General features: G+C 34.5%; 1 protein-coding gene across 1 annotated transcript in view; it reads right to left on the minus strand.

Moving 5' to 3' along the window:
- Positions 1–13,391, minus strand: part of LOC126819641 (elongation factor-like GTPase 1) — a 73,943-nt gene that overhangs the window by 28,302 nt on the left and 32,250 nt on the right. The window contains exons 11-17 of the mRNA XM_050547781.2: positions 13,269–13,348; positions 12,681–12,817; positions 11,963–12,085; positions 8,794–8,893; positions 4,095–4,225; positions 3,654–3,787; positions 2,608–2,740 (exon numbers count right to left, since the gene is read on the minus strand). Of these exons, the coding sequence (XP_050403738.1) occupies positions 2,608–2,740; positions 3,654–3,787; positions 4,095–4,225; positions 8,794–8,893; positions 11,963–12,085; positions 12,681–12,817; positions 13,269–13,348 (838 nt within the window). The remainder of the gene's footprint in view (positions 1–2,607; positions 2,741–3,653; positions 3,788–4,094; positions 4,226–8,793; positions 8,894–11,962; positions 12,086–12,680; positions 12,818–13,268; positions 13,349–13,391) is intronic.

A 13,391-nucleotide genomic window follows, 5' to 3' on the forward strand; every position in this document is an offset into this window, starting at 1 on the left:
TCTGATGACTATTCATAACAATAGATCGCTCTCATTTCTCAGCCAATCAACGCCGGGAATCTTATTACCATGTACGGTTCCATGCATACTATGGGCGTAGTAACTGAGGTTAAATTATTGACGCGAAAATTGCATGGGATTCATGTACATGAATATCAAATATGTGTGATCATACGTGGAGTTCCTGATGCCGTTTGTGAGTGATTAAACTGTCAATGTAATTGTAAAATACCTTTATTATAAAGAAGTTAAACGATGTTAGACATATAACCTAATCTTATCACAACCATTTATCCATCGAATAATATATATTCAGATTTCATATCAAGTCAATTCAATGTTGCTTAAACGCCAATCAACAAATAATCAGCATTCTTAATCCCACATCGAGGTGTAAATTAATTTATGACCCCATGTCTGTGCAACTTTAGTTGGATTGATTAATGACAGATATTAACGACACTACACTTGCCATATTATTATTAATACATAAAGATAGTTAGATGACCCTTCTCAATCTGTTATTCAATTTAGATGGTTAACAACAAAATTTATTTGTACTATTAATTCTAATGTATATTGAGTTATTTTTTCTTATTTCATTTTACAGTCTATTTCAGAGTAATAAAGTCAAATCCACATGCAGAAAGAAAGGCGCCGTACGATGGCTACAGGAAACTGAGATACAGTTGGCTACTCTGATAACGAAACGTCATTTACAAATCATGTTTGACTTTTATGATACATTTTGCATGACCACAACTTTTTACTCATGTACTCTTTTACTTGAGGAAATTAGAACCACAATACTCTTCTGAGGGAAATGTATCTTGAATTGATTGGACTGCACACGATGGTAGAGACAATTTTAAAATTGCTGTTGTGAGAAGAGAGGGTGGCACATTATGAAAAAAATGCTAAATTGGATCTTAAATAAAAATAAATTACAAAACAAATTATTCCGTAGTCAATTGTTTTATTTAATTAGGGGATTAAGGAATCAGACAAGCATTAATGAATACACACGCCGGCTGTATATAGTTAATTAAGGCATAAACATTCTGAATATGCATTCGATCACTGTGACGTCACTGGCGTCTGAGGGGATTAAGAGTGTTTTCGATAATTGGCAAAGTTGTTTTTACGGGAGGTCACTTTTTGCGACTGAGTGAAGATAGCCGAATTAATTTTAATCAGATTGGTTTAAACTTGCCGTAAAGTGAATATAGTAACCATTGGCTATATGTACCGAAAAATAATGTCCATCTTATGTGCACTTTAATAAAATCTCAGTGTTTATTAGTGCTGACATCAAGTAAATTTTATGCTTGGATGCATTGGGAGCAAACATCAATACTTGCATTGGTAAATTTAGACATCAATGAAACTTGCTTGGAATGAAAATTCTTTGATTCAAATCTCTGATATGACTTCTGTAGTAAATGTGTCATTTTGTACCAACATTGATACTATTATCTACCATTGTGAAGTATTCGAGAATATTTATCCAATTTTGTGAAGAAAATCAATGAATTAATTTTATTTTATTGAAAAAACATGTCTTTCATTGCTGAATTTGTTATTGATTTTCAGGGGCTGTAACTCTGTAAGTAATATAGGAGGCTATAAAACTTCTGTTTAGCAACAAAGTAGATGTGGAAAATAGATACTAGATGATCGTGACAAAACTTGGCTTTGACGGTACTTTTAGTTTATTCAATCAGTATCAAATAAAGTTTTGTTTCGCATGAAAACAATGATCTGGGTTTGTCATTTAATAAAACAAAAGATTAATTAACAGATAATCCCTGGCTTATTGTTGTTTTCACAGTTCTTTTTACCTGATCAGTGGGGGGGGGGGGCGCAGATAATTAACTATTACTCACAGGAATAGCGGAGGTGCCATGAAGTACCACAAGAAAGTATCATTCAACAATGGACGCTGAATGGGCGTTGTTTTGTTAAATCCGCGTTAGAGGGGCGACCGTTTATTAAAGAGATGAAACAATAGAATATCTATCGGGGAGGATGGGGGCGGGGGTTGGTTGGATGTCGCTGAATGGGAGTGACTGCTTGTAAAAATTCTACTGTACTAATGTATTTAACTCCTCATATGGTGATCATTGAATAGCTATCTGTTGCAAAGAAGGAAAGAGAGGTCTTGATGATAATTCTATAAATCCCAATTTTTGATACCATGTGACATTGGGTTAATATTGGACATGAGAAGTCATCAGTTAACCTCCATATTCCCTTTGTGACCTCTATTCTGTCTTCTTTTTGGACTAGACTAATATGGACTACTAGCAATTTTTCATTTCTGACCAACTACAAAAACTGGTCACAATATACAATTTTCAAAACAACTAATATTGTTTGTGATAGTCTTGATAGTATCTTTGTTAGCTCAGCTGACAATAGATACAAGGTTTCAAACTAGTCCAGTTTTCAGTCCCCTAACCACTTTTATAATTGCAACTGGGCTTTAAGGTAATGAAGTTTACTACATGTAAATCTAATAAATTTCTAGTTACTAACCTGATACATTTCTAGTTACTAACCTTAAATATATTTCTTGTTATTCAACGAATATGTCTAATTACTAACCTAATATATTTCCAGCTGGTATTTCTTCCATTAACTCTAATTCTCTTCCCATAAATAGATATAAATTATTAACAGTAAATGATGTAATATGTTGATTAGATGATAGATCTTTCAGACTTAAAGCAGGATCAATCTATAAGAAAATACACATTTATCAAGTATGCATGACATTCAAGGTTCTTAATCCATTTTGAAATGAACCGGCCAGAATTGGGTCAAATGAGGTCCCATAGGAAATGGGTTAATTATAAGATTCCATTCCCTTTAATATAATTAGACTTCAACAAAAATAAATTACTGTCTTCGTTTATTTGATGAAACGTTTGCATTTCATAAGTCAATGATCTAAATATGAGCATTTTTCTACTATTTCCAGTATCAGAAAATGCTGTAAAATAAATAAGCTAATACAGCAACATGGCATTTCTTTATCAAAATTACTATTAAATGTGCTAATTAAGCTATTCGGATTATGAACCACATTGCTGATTCTCGCTATAGTATGACTGTTGCTGTAGCCGACAAGAAAGTTAATTGACTTCTTAATTAACAAGTAATAATTAACCCGTTGTAATTTAGCCGAAAGTAGACGGATTTATGATACCATAGTGGCTGGTTCTTTGTTTTACCAATCGGCCTGATTGAACTTCAAGCGGCAAACAACAGCCGATTAAGATCCCTGATGACATTACAGATTAAGGTTACAGAGAGAGAGAAGTGGTGTTTAAACAGGGCTATTTCCTATTTTATCTTTTATTAGTGCACAACCAAATCGCCATTTCAGTGTGGGCAACATGCCCAGATCATTTTGAGACTAATAATATATTTCTATGGACAGGTAATATGTGGTCTACCCTTTATGAAATTCTAACTATAAAGAGATATAAATGGGTTGACTTTTTAAATAACATTCGATCAACAAGACACATATCATAGCCAATCTCACAGCATTATTTCAATTCAAATGTCATTTCTAGCCATATGCTTAATGATTTTCATAAATTAATTGTTTAAGAGAAGTAAAGCCTGTTGATTTAGATACATACGTCATATGAAGCTGTAGCTGGATTATGTTTAGGACCTAATATATATAATGTTTGTCCACGTTTTATTGTACCACTATATATTCTAGCAAACGCTATAAAAACTTGGTCATCATCATTATGTTCTTCTTCTTGACCTGCAGTAATGTAACACACCTCTTTGATTTAGGTCAAAATAAAATATTGATAACAGATCAATTCTAGACTGGAGCTACCTACAATATCTTTTCTTTAAACAAAATGATGGTATTTTGTTAGGCTTGGTATACGATACAATTAAATCGAATTGGTATTTTGTCAGGTTTAGTAAACCATACAACTAATTCTAGTTGGTATTTCACAATAACCGGGAGAGGGGTTTATATAGGCTTTGCCTGTTCCCCAATCCCTTCAGTTTCTGAATAAATATTGTTTATAAAATAATAATGCCTGTATATTATGTACCTGTATCATTAACATCTTGTATAGGTGTACCATTTATACTTTCCTCGTCAAGTTTTAATTTACTCATTCTCTCAGCATGTCTTTGTACAGCTTTTTCTCTTCTGGCTTGAAGTTCCTCTTTTGTCAGTGGTCTGAAATATATTTAGAGAACTATGTCAAACAGTACAATTTGTGCATGACAGGCCACTTGTCTGCCGAGTATCATTGGTTGATTGGCAGATCATGGAATTCATAAACTCTCTATGTACATATATGTTACAAAGGAAAAACACTGTCACCCTTTTTACCCCTTTTAGATCATTTTGATAACAGTTTGAATTATGGTCAAGTCTGGACATAAGGCATCTATCTCAAAGTTATTCCACAATGTATGTTATAATATATATGTTTGTGTCTGGCAAAGTCTATGACATGTGCCTTGTGCCCAGGCTTGTTTATGGTGCACTATTATAGGGTCATTCCATGTCAAATGGGTCAATTTTCAGAAAATTGGGAAATTGACCCACTCGAAAAAATCTGGAAAATATATTTGTTATTTTACATGTAAAAACTAGAAACTATGCAAAATTTATGGTCCGTAGCTTGAAAATTGATTAGGATACGGGCATTTGAGTTTCATGAATTACCGATAAGTTTTCGAAACAAAATATGTATCAATAATTTACTCGAGTTTCAGATATCTTATTTTTACCTTTCTAGTGAAGATATACAGCTCAAATTTGGTAGAGTTAAAGAACTTTTTGTGTTGATTGGTAGGGTTCAGATGCTACTTGGCCATAAAAAACGAAAAATCCAGAAAATATACAATTATACCAATTTTTTTTTGATTTCATGGTCATGTAGCCAGGTCTGGACATAACGGTTTTAGATGTACCTGACAACAGCTGTGAGAGAAATTGTCTGGATATATAAGACGACCCCCCCCCCCCCAAAAAAAAAATATTCTGCTTCTCACACAATCCTGCCCAGAAAATTGATGCGGGCAATAATTCAGGAAGTTACTATCCAATTTGCATGAATATTGAAAGGAACCAAGATCCTTGGGTTATAAACATGTATTTCAAGTTTCATCAAAATCGGATCAAAATTGTGGCCTCTAGTGGGTCCACAACCTTGATATACCATATATTTACACTATTTGCGTACGAGGAGCGGCAATTTTGTCAGGCAGTTTTGGTTTGATTTTCACGAAATTCGAACTCAACCATCATTAGTGTGTAACGGTGATATATTAGTAAGGGAGCTAGGTTCAGGTTGTTTCGAAAATTTCTGCTCTGCTAGATGAGTGGACACTGGACAGCGGTGTCCGATACTCTGAACCTTGATTCTTAAATTGCAGGTCCTCTTCCCATGGGGGGGGGGGGAGATAAAACATTGAAATTTCGAGTTTAATTCGACTTTTGCGTACAACAATCAACTTTCGTGCATAAGTAGACCAACTTCAGATGTGGCCAAAAAGACTGCTTAAGAAGACCCCTGGACCCTTTCTTCCCCACTTAAGAACACTCCCTTTACCCCCCTGAGAGATGAGTTAATTCAATTTCCGCGTACAACATTAATTTTTTTCGTTAAAAGTTTCACTATTGGTTCGCTAGAACATAACACTAACTTAAGAATGCGACATCCCCTTCTATCCCAGATAAAAACAACAAAACGGGGGACGCATGGGTGAAATCACCAAAATAACGATTTAATTTGACTTTTGCATACTACGATCAACTTTCGTGCATACGTTGACCAACCTCAGATGTCATCAAAAACTGATTAAGAAAAAACACAACCATTTCTTCATCACTTAAGAACACCCTCTTTAAAACCTTTGAGATATGAGTTCTCTCTTCTTACGATTACATTAAGAAATGGGAGGCTGCTGTTGGTGTCATTCTCCATTGTGAACTTCATTCTTGGATGTTGGTTGTTCAAGTGATTCAGGGGGACGACAGTATCATCTTCTTTTTGTAACATGATGAATGTGTTATCCATCTTTCTGAACCAGAATATAGGTTGAAAAGGAGTGGTTAGAGTGACTTCTTCTGGTGACATCATGTAAATTTCGGAAATAAGCGGGGATAAAGAACTTCCCACCAGTAAACCATGGATCTGTCCATAATATTTTTTTCCCATGTGAAATATGTGGATTCCAGGGATTGCTTGATCAAAGGAATAATGGTATCAAATTGTAGTGATGTATCCAGTGGTGTAGAAAGTTGTCGAATACAGGTTTCAAGAATCTGAAATCAAGGCTTCTTCTCTTGGCACAGTGTGTAGGTTGACAACACTGTACGAGAGCAATTCATTGATATGGAGTCCTTAATGAAAATATCACTCTGTCTGGAAGATCTTGGAATATCATGAGTATAACGAATCCTACAGATTGTATTTTGGTGAAACAGAATGGATGTCAGGAGCTTTCAGGGTCCTCACTTAAATCAGCTCCCTTCTCCGAGAGCCGAGCTATATATAAAACTCATACTAACCCGTGAACTAATAGTGAAACGTTTAATGAACCAGCGGCTGCCAGGCAGGATACGCTCACATTTTGCAAGAGATGGGTAGAGAGCAAGCTGAAAACAAACCGGATTTTTTGTACAATCAGGGGCAATAATCCAGAAAGTTATGGTCTGAAATGCGCAAATATCAAAAGAAACTGAGATCTTTGGGATATAAAGATATGTTTTAAATTTCATCAGAATTGGATAACCAGCGGCTGCCAGGCAGTATACGCCCACATTTTCGAGAGATGGATAGAGAACAAGCTAACAAGAAAGTGATTTTTCCTACAATCAAGGGCCATAATACAGGAAATTACAATTCGATATGCGTGAATATCGAAAGGAACCGAGATCTTTGGGTTATAAACTTATATTTCAAGTTTCAACAAAATCGGATAAAAATTGTGACCTCTATAGTGTCCACAACCTTGATATACCATATTTTTACTCTATTTGAGAACGAACGGCGGCCATTTTGTCTGTCAATTTCGGGCTAATTTTCACGAAATTCGAACTCAGCCATCCTTAGGGTGTAACGGTGATATACTTGAACTGGTTTTAAATCGGATAAAAATTATGACCTCTATAGGGTCCACAAGCTAAAAACACGATTTTTGGTACAATCAGGGGCCATAATTCAGGAAGTTACGGTCCGATATGCGCGAATATCTAATGGAACCGAGATCTTTGGATTATCAACTTAGATTTCAAGTTTCAACAAAATCGGATAAAAATTGTGACCTCTATAGTGTCCACAAGCCAAAAACGTGATTTTTCGTACAAACAGGGGCCATAATCCATGAAGTTTCGATCCGATACATGCCAATATCGAAAGGAACCGAGATCTTTTGGAGATAAACCTATATTTCAAGTTTCGTCAAAATCGGATAAGAATTGTGACCTGTAGAGTGTCCACAAACAAATTGTGGACGGACGGACATCCGGACGGACAGGGGCGACGGCATAATACGTCCACATGAAAATGTGGGCGTATAAAAATTGTGACCTCTAGAGGGTCCACAACCTTCATATTGCATACTTTTACACAATTTGTGGACAAAGAGCGGCCATTATGTCAGGCAGTTTCATTTTGATTTTCCCGTAATTCGAATTCAACCCTCATTATGGTGGAATGGTGAAATATTTAAACAGCTTTTAAAATCGGAAAAGAAAAATGGTGACCTTTAGATAATCCGCAAGCTAAAAATGCGATTTTTCAAATAATCAGGAGCCATAATCCAGGAAGTTACGTTCGGATATACACGATTATCAAAAGGAACAAAGATCTTAGTGTGTTATGGTGATATATTCACGTTTTTTTTTTAAATCGGATACAAATCGTGACCTTGACGGTAAGCTAAAAACGTGATTTTTTGTACATTCAAGGGCCATAATTCAGTAAGTTACGATCCAATAGGCGCGAATATCGAAAGGAACCAAGACCTTTGGGTTATAAACATGTATTTCAACTCTCATCAAAATCGGATAAAAATTGTGACCTCTAGAAGGTCCACAAGCTTGATATACCAGATGCTATACACTATTTGCATACGAGGGGCGGCCATTTTGTCCGGCAGTTTTGGCATGATTTTCACAAAATTCGAATTCAATGAACATTACAGTGTAACAGGGATATATTCGAACGTTTTTTTAAATCGGACAATAATTATGACCTCTAGAGGAACAACAAACTAAAAACATGATTTTTCATATAATCAGTGGCTATAAATCAGGAAGTTACTATCTGATATGCCCGAATCTCGAAAGGAACCAAGATCTTTGGGTTATAAACATGCATTTCAAGTTTCATCAAAATCAGATCAAAATTGTGACCTCTGGAGGGTCCACAGCTACAGTTGTGTAGCTTGTATTCTCTGAAGAAGTAGGTTTTTAGACTTACGAAACGTTAGATACTATAAAAGATGGTTTTGTAATATACATGAAAATGTGGGCGTATAAAAATCAATTTTCCAGTGCCGTTCATCATTGTCAATAGTGTTTCCCATGGTTATGTATTTGATAGCTGACTCTTAGTGTTCAGTTCCTCTTTTCAAGAAATGTTTTAAAAGAGTTACTTCCCTTGATTGCGGGAAATATGAACATGCAGAAATGTTTAACTTTTATTTCTATTTGTCTTCCTGACGCAGCAGTATCTGAGAACCAAAATATTTTTTCTTGTGTGGCCTAATATAATGCCAATAGTTTACCTTTGTCTATTCTGTGGTAAGATTTTTCTATCAACAGGAAACATTTTAGATACAAAAACAATAACTGGAGAATCATCACCACAATTACAGGCTAGAAAATCTGAAAAAGTTAAAGCAATAATAGTAGATATACATGTATAGATATGTATATAATTTATTCTTCTTTACATCTGTTTGAGCACCTTGATCAGTAATACAGTGATCAGTGTTTTATTTCTTAAGCTAAATGCTGACAATGGGGCATTTTAACCGAACATCCATGAATGCATTGTTCTGATCAATTTGTTCACCGTCTGCGGGTTAAAGAAACATGAACGAAAATGTTTTGACAAAATGTTCGTGAAATCAAACATTTGGGTCGTCTGCGTTGAAGCCAAACATTCACAAAATATTTTTTTTCACGCAACACCATGCAGCGATCACATGCATATCACATGACATTCAAATATATGCCATTTTGAAATCATGTGATTTTATGTGGCGGTAGCAATGACGTATGTTAACATACGCCCACAGCAGCTAAATCGTCCGGGCAGTCAACAAGAGTTGTCACATATTTTTACTTTTTTCTGCAATGAAACATTTATAATACACTAAAATCTGATTAAGAGTAACAACTCATTATCAGAAAATCATTAGAATTTGCTTGGTTTTTATAAAGTTCTGCCCCATGCTAACATTTAGTACACGAAACATATAATATCATGGATTTTGCTGTTCAAGTTATCAAAATTCATTGAAAATCAATATACTTGTTTGTCTCAAGACCTTAAAATCTGTGTATCAATCTGAAGTCAATCGGATGATAACTTTAGCCTCAAGAGCGTCACAAGATTTTTCAAAGTGATCAAGGGCCATAACTTTGGCAGTAATTATCAGAAATCGTTGAAAATCAATAGGATTCTTCAGCTCATGACCATAAAAACTGTGTTAATATTTAAAGTAAATCGGATATTAACTTTAGCCTCTAGAGCATCCACAAGATATTTTGAAGTGATCAAGGGCCAATAACTCTGGCCGTAATTATCAGAAATTGCTGAAAATCAATAGACTTCTTCATCTCATGACCTAAACACTGTGTATAAATTTAAAGTCAATCGGATATTAAGGGCCAGAACTCTTGCAATAATTATTGGAAATCGCTGAAAATCAATAGGCTTCTTTGTCTCATGACCTTAAACACTGTGAATAACTTTAAAGTCAATCGGATATTAACTTTATGACCTCTAGAGCGCCCACAAGATTTTTTGAAGTGATCAAGGACCATAACTCTGGCAGTAATCAGAAATCACTGAAAATCAATATGCTTCTTCGTCTCATGACCGTAAACACTGTGTATAAATTTAACGTCAAACGGATATTAACTTTAGCCTCTAGAGCATCCACAAGCAATTGTGGACGCCGGACAGACAGGGGCGACGACAATATATGACCACATTTCAATGTTGGCGTATAAAAATGAACTTAATTATTTACTGTATCATTAATTAATATAGTCGAGATTATCATATTTTAAGTGTTGATTACGATATAATTCCCTAGAGTGATCAGCACCTGCAGAATGGTTCATGCGATAGCTTCATGACCTGTTTGTCAACAATGGCAATCACATGACATTCTTCCGCCACATCTAGAACTATATTATGAGTTATTATTTGTTGACACAAATTATGTCTAAATTTTTAAAGTAGCCTAGTATAGCATTTTCACGAAATAAGAACTCAACTATCATTAGTGTATAACTGTGATATACTAAAATGTTTTTTTCACATTGGATAAAAATTGTGACCTCTAGAGGGACCACAAGCTAAAAGCGTGATTTTTCGGACCATCAGGGGGCATTATCCATGAAGTTATGGTCCGATACATGCCAATATGGAAAGGAACCGAGATCTCTGGGCAATAGACCTATATTTCAAGTTTCGTCAAAATTGGATAAAAATTCTGACCTGTAGAGTGTGCACAAACAAATTGTGGATGGACAGACAGGGGCGACGACAATATACGTCCACATGAAAATGTGGGCATATAAAAACGAAGGCAAATAAATGCCGCAAAGTATTAAGATTTGGAAATTGGAATTATTTCACAATAAGTGATTGTGATCAAAGTAGGCCAAATGTAAGACTTGTGACTGTTCATACCAGTCTGGTATAAAGAGCTGGCAGTTCTCACTATAATAGATAATGTAAAGGGTATTTGCTGAAAATTTCAGTCAAATTGATCCACTCTGAACCGAGAATTTTCGGCCAAGCCTTGATCATCATTACTAAAGTCGATATGATAAAAATCATAGTCCCGATTATCCATTTTATGATTTAATCATAAATGAAAGTTGAGCAGCAAATCGGATCCTAATCCAGTAAATATCGCAGGCTAACGATGACATCGAGAGTTGATTATGGTCTGGATAAGTTAATTAATGTCTAATTAATAATTTAGATAACATTTCTGGCCTAAAGAAAGACCTGCAATAGGCAGTTTAGCTTTTGCATAATGCAGGTTTAAAGGATAAATATTCTTCCAGTACAAATACAATGCAGACTATACCCTTTCCCATGTATCTCTGTTTAAACCATGTAGGGAAACCTGCATAAAACTGATAAATCTAGTTGATAAATTTATGAAAACTGTTCTTAGCCTCTTACTCTCCATAAAACTGATAAATCTACACTGTAAACCGGGTCTCATTTAATCTTGTGTATCTAGCACTAATATTTGTTTAATATCAAATCTTTGTTTATAAATTCATAAAAATTATTTAAAATCACCCAAAATCATCTAATTTGTACTTGTGTGCAGCTTAAAGCTGACAGATTAATTTTTATAATGCATGTCCAAAGTATTTAATTTCCTGACCACTGTTCAAAAATTAATTGTTATACATCAATTATCAATTGGGTTGTTTATTTTTTTAACAGTGATTGGACACTCATTATCAAAATTGAATGGTCAGCTTTAAACTGGAAACAAGTACAAGTTGGATGATTTTTTGGTCATCTTAAACGATTTTTATGAATTTTTAAAAAAAGATTTGATATTAAATGAATGTGAAAGGATGCTAAATACACAAAATTAAATAATACCATTTGTTACAGTGAGTTGATAATTTTATGACAACTGTTCTTACCCTCCATACATATGAGGAGTAGACATGGATATTACTAACCTGATTTTAACGCCTGTGTTTCTTTGGGTAGAGAATCAAATCTTTGAGCCTGATTACACATGAGTTTTTCTGTTCTTTCTTCACTGATTTGTAATGGCGAAGGGAGAATATCACAAACAATAGCTGTAATAAATAAACAAGTAATAATATATAAACAACAAATCAGAGATGTAATATATAAACAACAAAACATAGATGTAATAAATAAACAACAAACAATAGTTGTAATAAATAACCTGCCTCAATCCCAAAATAAACAGATGACACATATTAATTTATTGCATATTTACCTTTTTATAAAGCATCTAGCATTCAAATCACTGATAAATGAGAGAGTGAGGAGAGAGAGAGAGAGAGAGAGAGAGAGAGAGAGAGAGGTTTAATGTCCAATCATACAATCTAGGTCATTTCTGGACTAACACATGGTTCAATTTTATTTCAATAATTTGCTTGCGCGTAGGGGTCTTTAGCAGTGGGAGGACCCAGAGAAAACCCATGAGCTTTGACAGGCGACCCTACTCCTTGTTACGTACAACCGGGGAATCAAAACCACGCCAGTTGACTCAATGACAGACCTTATGATACAGCGCGCACGTGTTAACCATTCAGCCATCCAACCCCCCTCAAATTAAGTATTGATTCCATATTCTAACTAAACTCATCACTGATCAATCTTTTGCGTATTCATATAATAATGTGACTATTATTATTGACTTACATAAAACAGCTTTTGAAATAGGTAACCACTGGCTAGTATGGGCCTGTAACTGTACTCGAGCATCATTATGACAAGCATCTCTAGGCGCTATTTTTAACGACAGAGTTTTTTGGATTTTTTCTATCATATCTTTATCTCTGTAAATGTATTTGATTGCATATATTTTTTTATTTGGATATATTTTCAGATAAAAATTCATTTTAAGGGGTAGAATAAATGGCATAATTAATTTTGGAGGTATAAAATTGTCAACACTATAAATCATATCTCAATATATTCTGTAGTGAGATATATAAAACTATCGAAAAGTACAGTATCTACGAATATTCTATCTTTATTAATTGAATACAGTTTAAGTAGATATTTTGTCATTTTTATTGAGATGGTTTTTCTGGTACTCCTTCACAGCTTAAGATGTTAAAACCAGAGGAAACCGGTGAGGTTGGACAGGAGACCATACTATACACCTTGTCACTTGTGTGATTGAACTACCAACACTGGACTCAAGACAAGCCTTATGATCAAAAGTGCATGCATTAAACACCCCCCACCCCCTAGATGAATAAGAAGCACCATCATAATACAAACCTTTTTATAAATATAGCATCATATACAGACCATATATTATCTAATACCAGCTGCACAAATAATGGTTTCTTTCCTTTAAACTAATAAATATAATAATCCAGAAAATGTAATATTTTAAGTCAG

The sequence above is a fragment of the Patella vulgata genome, chromosome 4 (genome assembly GCF_932274485.2).
Source record: "Patella vulgata chromosome 4, xgPatVulg1.2, whole genome shotgun sequence".
In the NCBI taxonomy this organism is placed as follows: Eukaryota; Metazoa; Mollusca; class Gastropoda; family Patellidae; genus Patella; species Patella vulgata.